At 37.0% G+C, this 13019-nt stretch overlaps 1 protein-coding gene across 6 annotated transcripts in view; it reads left to right on the top strand.

Moving 5' to 3' along the window:
- NAALAD2 (N-acetylated alpha-linked acidic dipeptidase 2) overlaps positions 1–12274 on the top strand; it is a 73781-nt gene extending 61507 nt beyond the window's left edge. For 5 of the 6 annotated variants that reach the window (XM_042904549.1, XM_042904547.1, XM_042904546.1 and 2 more), the window contains 2 exons: positions 937–1029; positions 12045–12274. In XM_042904549.1, the coding sequence (XP_042760483.1) occupies positions 937–1029; positions 12045–12234 (283 nt within the window). In that variant the 3' untranslated portion in view covers positions 12235–12274. Of the gene's footprint in view, positions 1–936; positions 1165–12044 lie in introns of all 6 variants that reach the window. The other variant, XR_006193511.1, reaches the window with a different exon arrangement.
- The last annotated feature ends 745 nt before the right edge of the window (positions 12275–13019 follow it).

Here is a 13019-nt window from a genome sequence, read left to right as displayed (position 1 = left end):
ACACGTAGAATTCTGCACTTTAACAAACTCCCAGGATGGTCAGTATTCACATTGAAGTTTGAGAAGCAGTGTTCTATCTGGTAGACTAAAAACCCCTCCCAAGACAAGGGCCAGCCTCATGCCTTTAGGAGTCTGCATAAGAATTTTGAGTGTAAGTCATCATTCCGTGGGTAAATGCACTTGTAGTATATTTTACTAATGTCCCAATACTTCTATGACCAGTGTAGGAATTCTTTTACTGATAGAATTTTTGCCACTTTTAGATTGAAATGTAATTTGAAAAGTTCTATTCAAAGCATTATTTAACAAGCATAAACTGTCCTGTCACATTTACTTTTTCAGATCCAATTAGAGTAAGCTCTCCCACTACCCATATTGGCAGAAAGATTATCCTTCATTCTGAGGGGCTTCTCTCTCCTTTGGATTGTAGGAAAGCCCAGAGAATTTGTGTAGCACCCCAGGAAGAGTTGGCAGATGCCAAGTGTGAAAGGGGATTCCCAGCCCATGATGGGCAACTTCCTGCAGACTGGCACTCTTCCTGCAGACTGCTGCGACCTTCCTTCATTTGTTGTTGTTCAGCCTTTATTCTGCAACTTTCTTCCACAGTGGAACTGAATGGCTTATCAACAACTGATAGTACACCCAGTCGGCCTTTGCAGGAGGCCTGGCTGTCCTCCTAGAGAGAATTAAAACTTTTAGTTCTTTCTGTGGTCTTGAAAAACAAAAGAAGCCATCTCCAGTAGGTCTCTCTTACTCTGAATATTAGGAAGATGACCCTCTTGTTATATGTAGCTTACATATAAAGCATTACTGTTAATATGTATTTTCTTAAAAACCTATGTATTTTAGAAGTTTATTTTTCCATGCCTTATGCTATATTATTTTAAACTATAGTTCCATGAAAGAGTTACAGTTACCTATTTCTTATTTTCAAAGTCCTATTGCAGTGAGAATCATGAATGACCAATTGATGCTCCTGGAGAGAGCATTCATCGATCCTCTTGGTTTACCAGGGAGGCGGTTCTATAGGTAAGGAAGCAACATGTGTTCCACTAAAGGATATTAAATACTCCAGTGTGACCAAAACCAGCATATCCAAAGTCTGCTTTAAACTGTTGCCATCAGATGAACGGAAGGTGAATATGTATGCTGAGAAGAATATGGGTAAGATTATGCATTAGAACAGTGTAACTTGTAGTATCAGAAAAATTAATTTCATGTTGTTTACTGCTTTGCTACAGATGTAAATGATAGTTGAAAAATAACCTGTAAATATAAAGGCTATTAGTATCTTAGAGCTTGTGTAGTTCAAATTTCTACATTAATTTTTTCTATAGGATCTGAGGTAAGTAGCTTGTCTAGCCTCTGAATCTTCCAATTGTAGGAAGCTTACCACCTCATGAGGAAGTCCATCCCATTTTAAGAGAGGTCTACTTTAATAGAATTTTTTCTTCATAAGGTCTTTTCCCCTGTAATTTTCTCCTTCTAATCCTATCTACTCTCCAAAATCAAATAGAATAAATCTAGATCTATTTCCATTTAACATTTTAGGTTTTTAAAGATGGCTGCCATGTTCTGAAGAAATATCTTTTTTGCCTCTGTATTTCTATGTCAAGTTTTCTTTGAGTATCTTGGCTGTGTGCTTGGGCAGACTCCAGTTTCTTAAGATACCTCTTAAACTGTGGTTCCTTGGTGAAAATTTACGAGGCTGTTATCAGATAACCTATGCCACAGATAGTTCTATATGTTAGCTTTCTTATAAATATATTAGTGACTAGTATTAATATTTAATTAGAAGCACAGGCTTTTTTAGAGCCCTGCTCTGGCTCGTACTAAGTAACCTGGGCAAAATACTTCTCTAAAGCTCATTTTCCTTAGCTGTTAAAGGAGATAACTGCTTTCACCCCATAGGTTTATATATTTCAGGCATGTGGAAGATTGAGCTCAGAGAGGGATACATTCAGTAAGTGGCTATTTTCAGAAAATGATAATTCATATAAATAATAGCAGCCATCAGTTAAGTATTTACATGTCGAATTAAAAGCAAAAAGCAAAGCTACATGTTAATCCTCTCCTGCCTGTATTTGTATTTTATAAGCAAAATGTCTCTATTTTGTCAAAATGAAGCAGCCTTGTAGAATAAAAAGGGACAGTGATCCTTCAGCATTCCCTTCTATAACCCATACCCAGCCATTTGCTAGTCTCTAAAGAAAATGTTTTATATACACATGTGTGCAATGTATGTGTGTGTATACGTATATATATTCATCCAACTGTATTTATATAAATGGGCCTACACATTATTTTTCAGCTTGTTCTTTCTTCATAACAATTTATCTGCAAGATCCTCCCATGTCGGTATATATCCGGCGTGTAGTGTTCCACTGTATGGCTTATATGTGTAATTTTTAAAGTCCTTGTTGAGTTTTTATTTACTATTGGGATAAATACTGTAGGATGCCCCCCGTGTCCTATTTGAACATGTCCTAATATCTAATGAGTATGTGGATTTAACACATTTTAAATTTAACTGCCACACTGTCTTCTAAAAAGACTGCACTGTATTTTGAAAATATGTCTAGAACTATTACCTGAATATTAAGACTATATTCTAAAGCCCAGGCAGTACAAGAGCAATGCAGGAAGACCCTGAACTCTCTCCCTCCCATGGACACCCTTAAGCTACAACTATGTGTGAACCACATTTCCTCCAACGGAGACCTGAAGACTAGCTGAGCAACCCCTTCATTATCAAACAAGAAAAAGGCCTGACTGAAGATGGTAGGAGAGTCTGAGAACTAATTCTGCCATAAACCTGGCCCAAGGCACACAACCCACAATTGGGAGGGAATTTATAAACCCAGAACCTCTCCTTGGGGAATGAAGGGCTCATACTTCAAATAGGACTCACCAGCTTTTCAGACGTATGCCTGAGATGAGCCTCCAAAACATCTGGCTATGGAAACTAATGGTGTGCTCACATTCAAGAGACCCAAAGGGCCGTGGAGAACTGAGGCACGGCTCTTGAAGGGCTTAAATGGACTCACTTGCCACAGGATCCAGTGCACAAGCAGCACTTTGAAAAGCAGACTTAACGTGAAACATTCACTTGCTAGCTTTAATGCATCATGTGGAGGCACATGCTGGACTGTTCTCTGGGATGGAGGCTGGTCGGTGCCATCTTCGCATTCCTCCTCTGCTGAGCTCCAAAGTGCCAGTATCTCCTGGAAGGGAGCCTTTACACTTAACATTTTAAAGTTGCTGCCCAGGGATGCCCTTTGACTGGCTCTGGAGCCAGAGGGTCTTATATTTCTAGGTCCCATGGGACTGGGACAACTGGGAGATGGTTCTTGGCTAACTACCACCTACAGTGTACCGCACAGATAGTGGACTGAAACAGGACTTTTTGTCCAGGAGCTCTGGCCTCAGGAGAAAGCTTCTGGTCTGGCATGTATCTAGGAGTCTGTGGCTGAGAAGCCTCTTTGCACTCTCCCCCTGCTTTCCCCAGCTTGATGGCATATCCCCAAATGGAGTTTGTACCTTTGTCCAGCACCCCAGTTTTTGCAGCTGCTGCAGGGGACACCTGTACATTGTATGGCTCTGGTGGCCAACAGGGCAAGGCTGATGGGTCCCACAGGACAGTAATCAATGGAGAAGCAGCTACCTCCAGGGCACAGCAAGAGACAGCAGATCCAAGAGCTTATTCTTCCAGTGAAAGAGGTCTTAGTTTATCATCATGGCTACAGCCGGAGGGGCAGGCTTCTAATTAAAACACACATCTAAGGATTAGTTATCAGAGGCCTCAGAAGGCAGGTGCTCTGTGCTCTCACTCTGCCTGTTCCAGAGCACCAACATCTCTAGGAGGGGAGTTCTCACACCCTGGTGTTTGTGGCTTGCTCGGTGGGGGTGGGGAGCCTCCTGAAACAGATGCAACTGCACAGACAGTGGACTGAAACTCACATCCTCTTTTTGTAGAAGAAGCATATTTATCCTGAAGCTTCAGCCTAAGAGCAGGCTTCAGATTTGGCACTCATCTAGAGGCCTATGGAGATACTCTCAGGCAATGTGGATGAGGGCAGTGCCATCTTTGTGCTCGTAATTACAGCTTGCTGGTATATTCCAGAAAACAGCTTATGTTTGCAGTCTCACAGAAAGTTTGGAAACCAGACCCTCAGGCAGCAGCTTTCAATCATCCTGAATTTAGGTGGCGAGAGATTCCCCTTTGGTACACTGACAGGTCTTGGCACACCCTCAGCTACCAGGAGCTCTTAAAAATAGTCTGCTTGGACAACCACAAGTTTGAGAAACAAATGATAGGGCAAGGTTGAATGAAAAGGTTTATCTTCAACATTGGGAGAGGTGGCTGTTTCATCTAAAGCACAGAAACCAACAAAGAGGAAAAAAAAAAAAGAAACAGGAATATGTTCCAAATGAAAGAATTAAGATAAAACCTTGGAAAAATACCTCAGTGAAATGGAGATAAATAATCTACTTGATAAAGAGCTCAAACTATGGCCATGAAGATGCTCACCAAAATTGGAAGAATGGATGAACACAGAAGTTGGAAAAAAAAAAAAAAAAGTACCAAATAGAAATCACAAAGCTAAAGGATACAATAACAGAACTGAAAAATTAGAGGGGTTTTCCAGCAGACAAGATGAAGCAGAAGAAAGGATCACTGATCTTAAAGACAGGGTATTAGAATTCACCCACAGCGCAGGGGCGGGGGAGGGGGGAGAGGAGGGGGAAGCTTAAGAGACTTAGAGGAAAACATCAACTAACATTCACATGACAGGGATCCCAGAAGAGACAGAAAGGGGCTGAAAACCTAGAAGAGGAACCCAACATCCAGAAGCAGGAAGCCCAGAGAGAATTCCAAATAAAATGAACCAAAAGAGACCCACACCAAAACACTAATTGTCAAAAGTTAAAGACCAGGATAAAAGCAGCCAAGAGAGGAACTTCTTATATACAAAAGAACCCCCATACAATAATTAGCAGATTTTACAGCAGGACTTTGCAGGCCAGAAAGGAGTGGCATGAGAAAGACTTCCAATCAAGAAAGAATATACACTCTTGCAAAGTTATCTTTCAGAACTAAAGGAGAATGAGTATTCCAGAACAACAAAAGCTAAAGGAATCTGTCACCATTAACTGGCCTCCTAAGAAATGCTAAAGGGAGCTCTTTAAGTTGGAAAGGTGTGGATTAGTAACAAGAAAACAGGGAGAGTGAACATTTTACTGGTAAAGATAAACATTAGAATAAAAGTAATGGTATGAAGGTTAAGACAAAACTAGTAAAAATAACTATAATAATTAAGGGATACACAAAAGTAAGAGGAAGTAAAACCTAAACCATGGTGGTAGGATGGGTAAGAGTAAAAAGGCAGAGCTTTAGAATGCCTTCAAAGTAAAACTGTCCTATTCATGAAAGTCTACTTTAAATTGGTAGTTTGTTCTATGTAAGGCTCATAGTAACCACAAACCAAACAGCTACATAGGCATACCTCTGATCTACTGCAGGTTAGGTTACAGAGATCTGCAATAAAGCAACTTAAATGAAGTTTCGGGTTTCCTAGTACATACAAAAGTTATGTTTATACTGTATTATAGTCTATTAGGTGTGTGAAGCACTTCTAAAAACAAAGTACATACCTTAATTTAAAAATACTATATTTCTAAAAATGCTAGCCATCATCTCAGCTTTCAGTTAGTTGTAATCTTTTCCGCTGGTGGAAGGTCTTGCCTCCAAGTTGATGGCAGCTGGCTGATCAGGGTGGTGGCTGCTGAAGTTTGGACTGGTTGTGGCTAAGTCTTCCATTCAGGTTTCTCTGTTGTGATGCTGTTCGAGAGTTCTATTTCAATAGTCAATTCTCTCAAAGCCTGCTGCTGCTTTTTAACTAAGTTTATGTAATATTCTAAACCCTTTGTTGCCACTGCTGAATCTTCACAGCATCTTTACCAAGAGAAGATTCCATCTAAAATTAACGACTTTCTTTGCTCATCCATAAGCAGCAACTCTTCACCGATTAAAGTTTTACTGTAAGATTGCAGCAGTTAAAATATAATGATTATGAAAATTAAGGCCAGTATCTGATGAGCAGAGAAGCAAAAATCTTCCATAAAACAGTAAATGGAATTCAACAATATACTAAAAGGATCATTCACCATGATCAAGTCAGATTTTAGAGATACAAGTGTGGTTCAGTATCCACAAATCAATCAATATGATACACCACCATTAACAAAATAAATGATAAAAATCACACAGAAAAACATTCGACCAAATACATCTGTTCATGATAAAAATTACCAGTGAAGTGGGTTTAGAGGGAACATGCTTCAATGTAATCAAGGCCATTTCAGATATACCCACACCTACCCTATTACTCCATGGGGAAAAGTTGAAAGCTTTTCTTCTGAGATTAGGAATAAGACAAGGATGCCCACTCATGCTATTTTTATTCACCATATATTGGTAGTCCTAGCTGCAGCAGTCAGTCAGACAGGAAAAAGAAATCAAAGGCATCCAAACTGATAAGGAAGAAGTAAAACTGTCACTATTGCAGATGACATGACACTACATACAGAAAACCTAAAAACACCAAAAAATTAGAACTAATGAATTCAGTAAAGTTGCAGGGTACCAAACAAATGCCCAGAAATCTATTCTGTTTTTATATACTACTAAACAAAGCAGAAAGAGAAATTAAGAAAACTCATTTACAATTGCATCAAAAAGAATAAAATATCTATGAAGAAATTTAACCAAGGAGGTGAAAGACCTGTACTCTGAAGAGTACAAGGGAGCACAAAACAAGCAAACACAATCCGTATCAAAATATCAATAGCATTTTTCACAAAATTAAATTATCCTAAAATTTGCATTGAAACCAAATGCACCCTAAATAACCAAAGCAACCTTGTGAAACAAGAACAGACAGAGCTGGAGGTATCACAATCCCAGATTTTAATATATACTACAAAGCTATAGTGATGATACAGGAAGAAACATGGACATATAAATCAACAGAAGAGAGAGCCCCATGCTTATGTGATTAATAATGTACAAAAAAGGAGGCAAGACTGTGCAATAAAGAAGGTCTCTTCAATAAATGGTGCTGGGAAAAATGGACAGCTACATACAAATGAAATGGAACTACTTTCTTATCACAAAAATAAACTCAAAATGGGTTAAATACCTAAGTAAATGTGAGAGCTAAAACCATTAGACTCAAAAAACAAAACCCCAAGAACAATAAACTGGGAGAATAGCACACTAAAAAGCTTTTGCACAGCAGAGGAAACCATCAATAAAACAACAAGGAAATCTAAAATGGGAAGGGATATCTAAAATAAAGAACTGCTATCACTCAACAACAAAAAAATTGATTAAAAAAGGGCAGAGAACCTGAATATGTATTTTTCCAAAGAGAAAAAGACATGAAAAACATGGTCCCCACCACTAATCATTAGGGAAATGCAAATCAAAATTAAAATGAGGTTTTCACCTCACAATGTCAGAATGCCCAGTATCAAAAAGACAAGTGTTGGCAAGGATGTGGAGAAAAGGGAACTCTCATGCATTATTAGTGGGGATGTAAACTGGTGCATCCACTACAGAAAACAGTATGAACATTCCTTAAAAAACTTAAGATAGAAATACTACATGACCCAGTAATTCTATTACCGGGTATTTACCCCCCAAAAAACAAAAATGCAAATTCAACTAAATATATGCATTGTTATTTAATACAGTGTTATTTACAATAGCCAATACAGGGATGCAACCTAAGTGTCCACTAACAGATGAAGAGAGAAAGATGTATACACACACACACACACACAACGCAACAGTAACCATAAAAAAGAATGAAATCTTGCCATTTGCAACATGGATATACCTAGAGAGTATTAAGCTAAGTGAAGTAAGTCCGAGAAAAACAAATCCCATATGATTTCACTTCAAAACAAATGAACCAAGAAAAAAATTGGTGGTTGCTAGAAAGGACAGTGGGGGTGGGGCGGGGGGGGGGGGGGGGGGAGTATGGACAAAATAGGGGATTAAGTGGTACAGACTTGAAGTTATAAATAAGCCATGAAGACAAAAAGTCCACCACAGGGAAACAGTCAATTATATTGTAGTAACTTTGGTGGCAGATGGTACCTACACTTATTGCAGTGAGCATTCCTAATGTATGTAACTGTCAAATTACTATTATACACCCCAAATAACACTGTGTTCCAATAAAGAATAAAGTCTGAAATATTATAAAAATAACCAAATTGTGACAGAGACAAAAGTGAAAAAATATAGTTGGAAAAATGGTGCCAAAAGACTTGCTTGATGGAAGGTTGCCACAAACATTCAATTAAAAAAAAAAAAAAAACAACGAAAAACGTACTGTCAGGCACAATAAAATAAGGTAAGCCTGTAGTAGATACAAGAAAGATAAAAGAAAATCTAAGCATACCTACCATCAAATCACAAAGGGTGAGAGCAAGATAAGCAACAAGCAAGAACTACAAACAGCAAGAAAACAATTAACAAAACAGCAATATGTACATACCTATTATTTTTAACGTAAATGGAATAAATGTGCAATGGAGAGACAGGGTAGTTGAATGAATAAAAAAACAAGACCTATATGATGTCTAGAAGAGACTCACTTCATTTTTTTTTTTTTTTTCCTGAGCGAGAGTGAGCGCAAGCGGGGGGAAGGGCAGAGAGAAGGGGAAACAATCCCAAGGAGGCTCTGCACCACCAGCTCAGAGCCCAATGTGGGGCTTGAACTCATGAACTGTGAGATCATGCCTGAGCCAAAGTCAAGAGCTGGATGCTTGACCAAACAAGCCACCTAGGCACCCAGAAGAGACTCACTTCAGATGTAAAGACCCACACGGAAGAAAACTGAAGGCATGGAGAAAGACATCTAATGCATAATGGAAACCAAAAGAAAGGAGGAATACCTATCCTAGTATCAGACAAAATACTTTAAAAAGAAGACTGTAATAAGAGACAAAGAAGGAAATTACATAGTAATAAAAGGGTCAAACAAGAGGATATAACATTTGTAAATATATCTGCACCCAACCATATAAATTAGGTATTAACACACATCAAAAGAGACAGGAATACAAGAGGAGGAGACTTTAATGCCATACATCAATGGCTAGCTTCTAGACAAAAAAAATCACTAAGGAAACGTTACCCTTAAACGTAACATTAGACCATATGAAATTAAAAGATATATACAGAATGTTCCATCCAAAAGCAAACCACACATTCTTGCAAGAGCATGTGCAATGTTTTCCAGGATTGGTCATATGTCAAAAAATAAGTCTTGACAGACTCAGGAACTATTAAGCATCTGTTTTGACCACAGTGATATGAAACTAGTAATCAACTACAAGAAAAGTGGAATATTCCCAAAAAGTGGAAATTAAACAATGTTCTACCAACTATAGGGCAGGTCATGAAATCAAAAGATAAGAAAATACCTTGGGAAAAATCAAGAGGGAAATACAGATGGCAAAATTTATGGGATATAGCAAATGCAGTTCTAAGATTGAAGTTCACCAGCAATAAACACCTACCCCAAGAAAAAAGTAAAATTCTCAAGCAACCTAACATCCCACCTCAGTGAAGAAGAATGATAAATGAAGCCAAAAGTTAGTAGAAGGAAGGAAATAAAGAGGAAATCAAGGAAATAGAAATTAAAAGGTCAAAAGAAAAGTTCAATGAAATGAAGAGCTGATTCTTTGGAAGAAAATTTATAAACCATTCACTGGATTCACCAAGAAGAGAAAGGGTTCGGATACATAAGAGATGTTACAACTAATACCACAGAAATACAAACATACAAGACTATCAACACTATTATGCCAACAAACTGAATCGCCTGGAACATATGGACAAACTCCTAGAAACATACAGCCTTTCAGAACTGAAGCATGAAGAAATGTATATGTAAAAAGAAAGGGAGGATACTGAATCAGCAATCCTCAATCTCGCAACAAACCAAAGTCCAGGACCAAACGGCTTCACTGGTAACTTCTCCAAACCTTGAAAGAAGAATTAGTACCACTGGTTTTCAAATTCTTTCAAAAAACTGAAGAGGGAACACTTCCAAACTCCTTTTAAAAGGCAAGCATTACCCTGATATGAAAATCAAACAAGAATGCCACAAGAAAATTACCAGCCAATATGATGAGCAGAGAAGCAAAAATCCTTCACAAAATATTAGCAAACCAAATTCAACAATATATTAAAACAAGATCACGTACCACAATCAAATGGGATTTATCCGAGGGATATAAAGATGGGTTCAATATCCACAGATCAATGTCATGCCATATTAACAAAATGAAGGATAAAGTCTTACATAGAGGCAGAGAAAGCACTTGACAAAAATTCAACATGCATTTTTATTAAAACTCTGAATCAAAGTCATGTAAAAAAATGTAACTTAACATAATAAAGGCCACATATGACAAACCTCCAGCTAATATCATACTTAAGGGTGAAAAGCTGAAAGCTTTTCCTCAAAGATCAGGAACAATATAAGAATGCTTACCTAGTCTTGCCACTTTTTTCCAACATAGTATTGGCAGTCCTACTGAGAGCAATTAGGCAAGAAAAAGGCATCCATACTGGAAAGAAATAAAACCATTACTTATTTGTAGATGACATTATATATAGATAAACCTAAGGAATCCACTAAAAAACTGTTAGAATGAATAAATTCATCATATGGTGAAGACACAAAATATACAGAAATCTATTATATTTCTATACACTAATAATGGCCTATCTGAAAGAGAGATTAAGCAAACAATCCCAATTCCAACTGCATCAAAAAGAATAGAATACCTAACAATTTAGCCAAGGTGAAAGGCCACAGGGGTATTAGATGTCAGGTCAATGATTCGAACCAGGTTTATACAATTCTTAGTATGTATGTATGTATGTATGTATCTATCTATCTATCTATCTGTATTTTACTATACTCTGCTTTTACAGTTTTCCAATAGAGGGCAAGTATACTTATGAATAGCTACAAACTTCATGTAGAATATCTCAAGTCATATATAGGTCAGAATATCAATGTTTATAAGCAGTTCAGTATGTAACATTGGCTCTAAGAAAGATCTATTTGAGGCCATGTTAAGATTTAAAAGCCAAGAGAAATAAATCCTGATGTAGTTTGGATAATCTAAATGATTTACATTATAAATTTCTATTTGATCGTTAATATTAACTTACATAGAGTTTCATATTGTCTCAGACAGTAGATTTACATCTTAAAGAAGCTGTAGGATTTTGACCTAATTCCTTATCATGGTATTCAATAAAATATGTCCTTTTCTGGAAAGCAGCATTCCAGAGGAAGAGAAGTAGCTTGATCTCTTCAGGTATTTATAAGACAAAATAAAAAATCAAATGCAAAACTTTCCTTCTAGATTACAAATTAAATGTGTCTGTAGGCAATTCACATGGACTTCATTCATCATCCTTACATTTATGATATATTGGCAATACACGCTTATTGAATTATTGATTTTTAATGTCTAAAGAGTAGCGGAACAAGTGTCATTCTTGTTGAATCTCTGAAAAAGGCAATGCACAGATAAATTATTTTTTCAACCTCTTCTCACTCTTAGTAAATATATCCATAAAGCATACTTGTTTTCACTGTCCGGGTGTCTTGACAGTCAGACAACTGATGTACACAACTTACGAGAACGAACCCATTTTCTTCCAATTGGTATGGGTAGCAACATGATTTATGAGAGTAATCTTAGTGAATGCATATGGTCAACTTTCTTTATTTAAAACTATACGGTTACATAACTATCTTAAATTAAATATAGGTCTTCATTATGGAGTAAAAAAGTGAATGCCAGGAGGAGACACAGTATTCTTAAGATGTCATCTAAGGAAAGGGAATGAAGACAGAAGTGTGTAAAATGTAACGTATGTACATATACTCTTTAGCTCAACCTGCCCTATGTTGTTGTTTTGGTTTTTTTTTTTCTATTAGGCACATCATCTTTGCTCCAAGTAGCCACAACAAATACGCTGGAGAATCATTTCCTGGGATCTACGATGCTATGTTTGATATTGAAAATAAAGAAGACCCTCAATCAGCCTGGACAGAAGTAAAGAAACACATTTCTATTGCAGCCTTTACAATTCAAGCAGCAGCAGGAACCCTGAAAGAAGTGTTATAGGAAGGTCTCAGCCAAATGGCCATTAAAAGTGTTACTGAAAGTCTCAGGATAAAATCCTTCCTTGTTTTTTGATAACTTATGAAGCCAGAGTATTCAATAATCTTGCTTTTCATGTCCTATTTTGATTTAGGCTTCCATTCTGTTCATCTGTAAAGAGTTTTCTGGCTTTTTAAAAATTCAAAACTTCATCACCAAATCGTTAATCTAATAAAACAAAAGAACTCCAGTCTTGGGGCAGAAAGACATAAAGTAACTGAAAATTCCCACAAATAAAATATGACAAGGAACTTGGAGCTCTCAGACGTTGCTAGTAGAAATGTAAAATGGTACAACCATTTTGGAAAAGTTTGTTAGCTTCTTACCAAGTTAAAAAATACAGTTAACCCTTGAACATGGGTCTGAACTGCACAAGTCCAAGAATACATATTTTTTTTCTAATACAGCATTTTCTTTATGATTTTAACATTTTTCTTCTAGTTTTACTGTAAGAATACAGCATATAATACATATATATAAAATATGGGTTAATCAACTGTTTATATTATTGGTAAGGCTTCTGCTCAACAGTAGGCTATCAGCTGTTAAATTTTTAGGGAGTAGAGTTATATGCAGATTTTTGCACAAAATCTGTTATATGCACAAAACAAAAAAAGTTATATGCACAAAACAAATCTGCCTGGTAGATTCGCACCCGTAACCCTCACACTGTTCAAGGGTCAACTGTAGTAACCCTTGCCAAGTTATTGTTTCATAAGTTATGTTGTTTTTATCATCTTTAATCAACA

The sequence above is a fragment of the Panthera leo genome, chromosome D1 (genome assembly GCF_018350215.1).
Source record: "Panthera leo isolate Ple1 chromosome D1, P.leo_Ple1_pat1.1, whole genome shotgun sequence".
Lineage (NCBI taxonomy): Eukaryota > Metazoa > Chordata > Mammalia > Carnivora > Felidae > Panthera > Panthera leo.
This window is presented reverse-complemented; position numbering and strand designations above follow the sequence as displayed.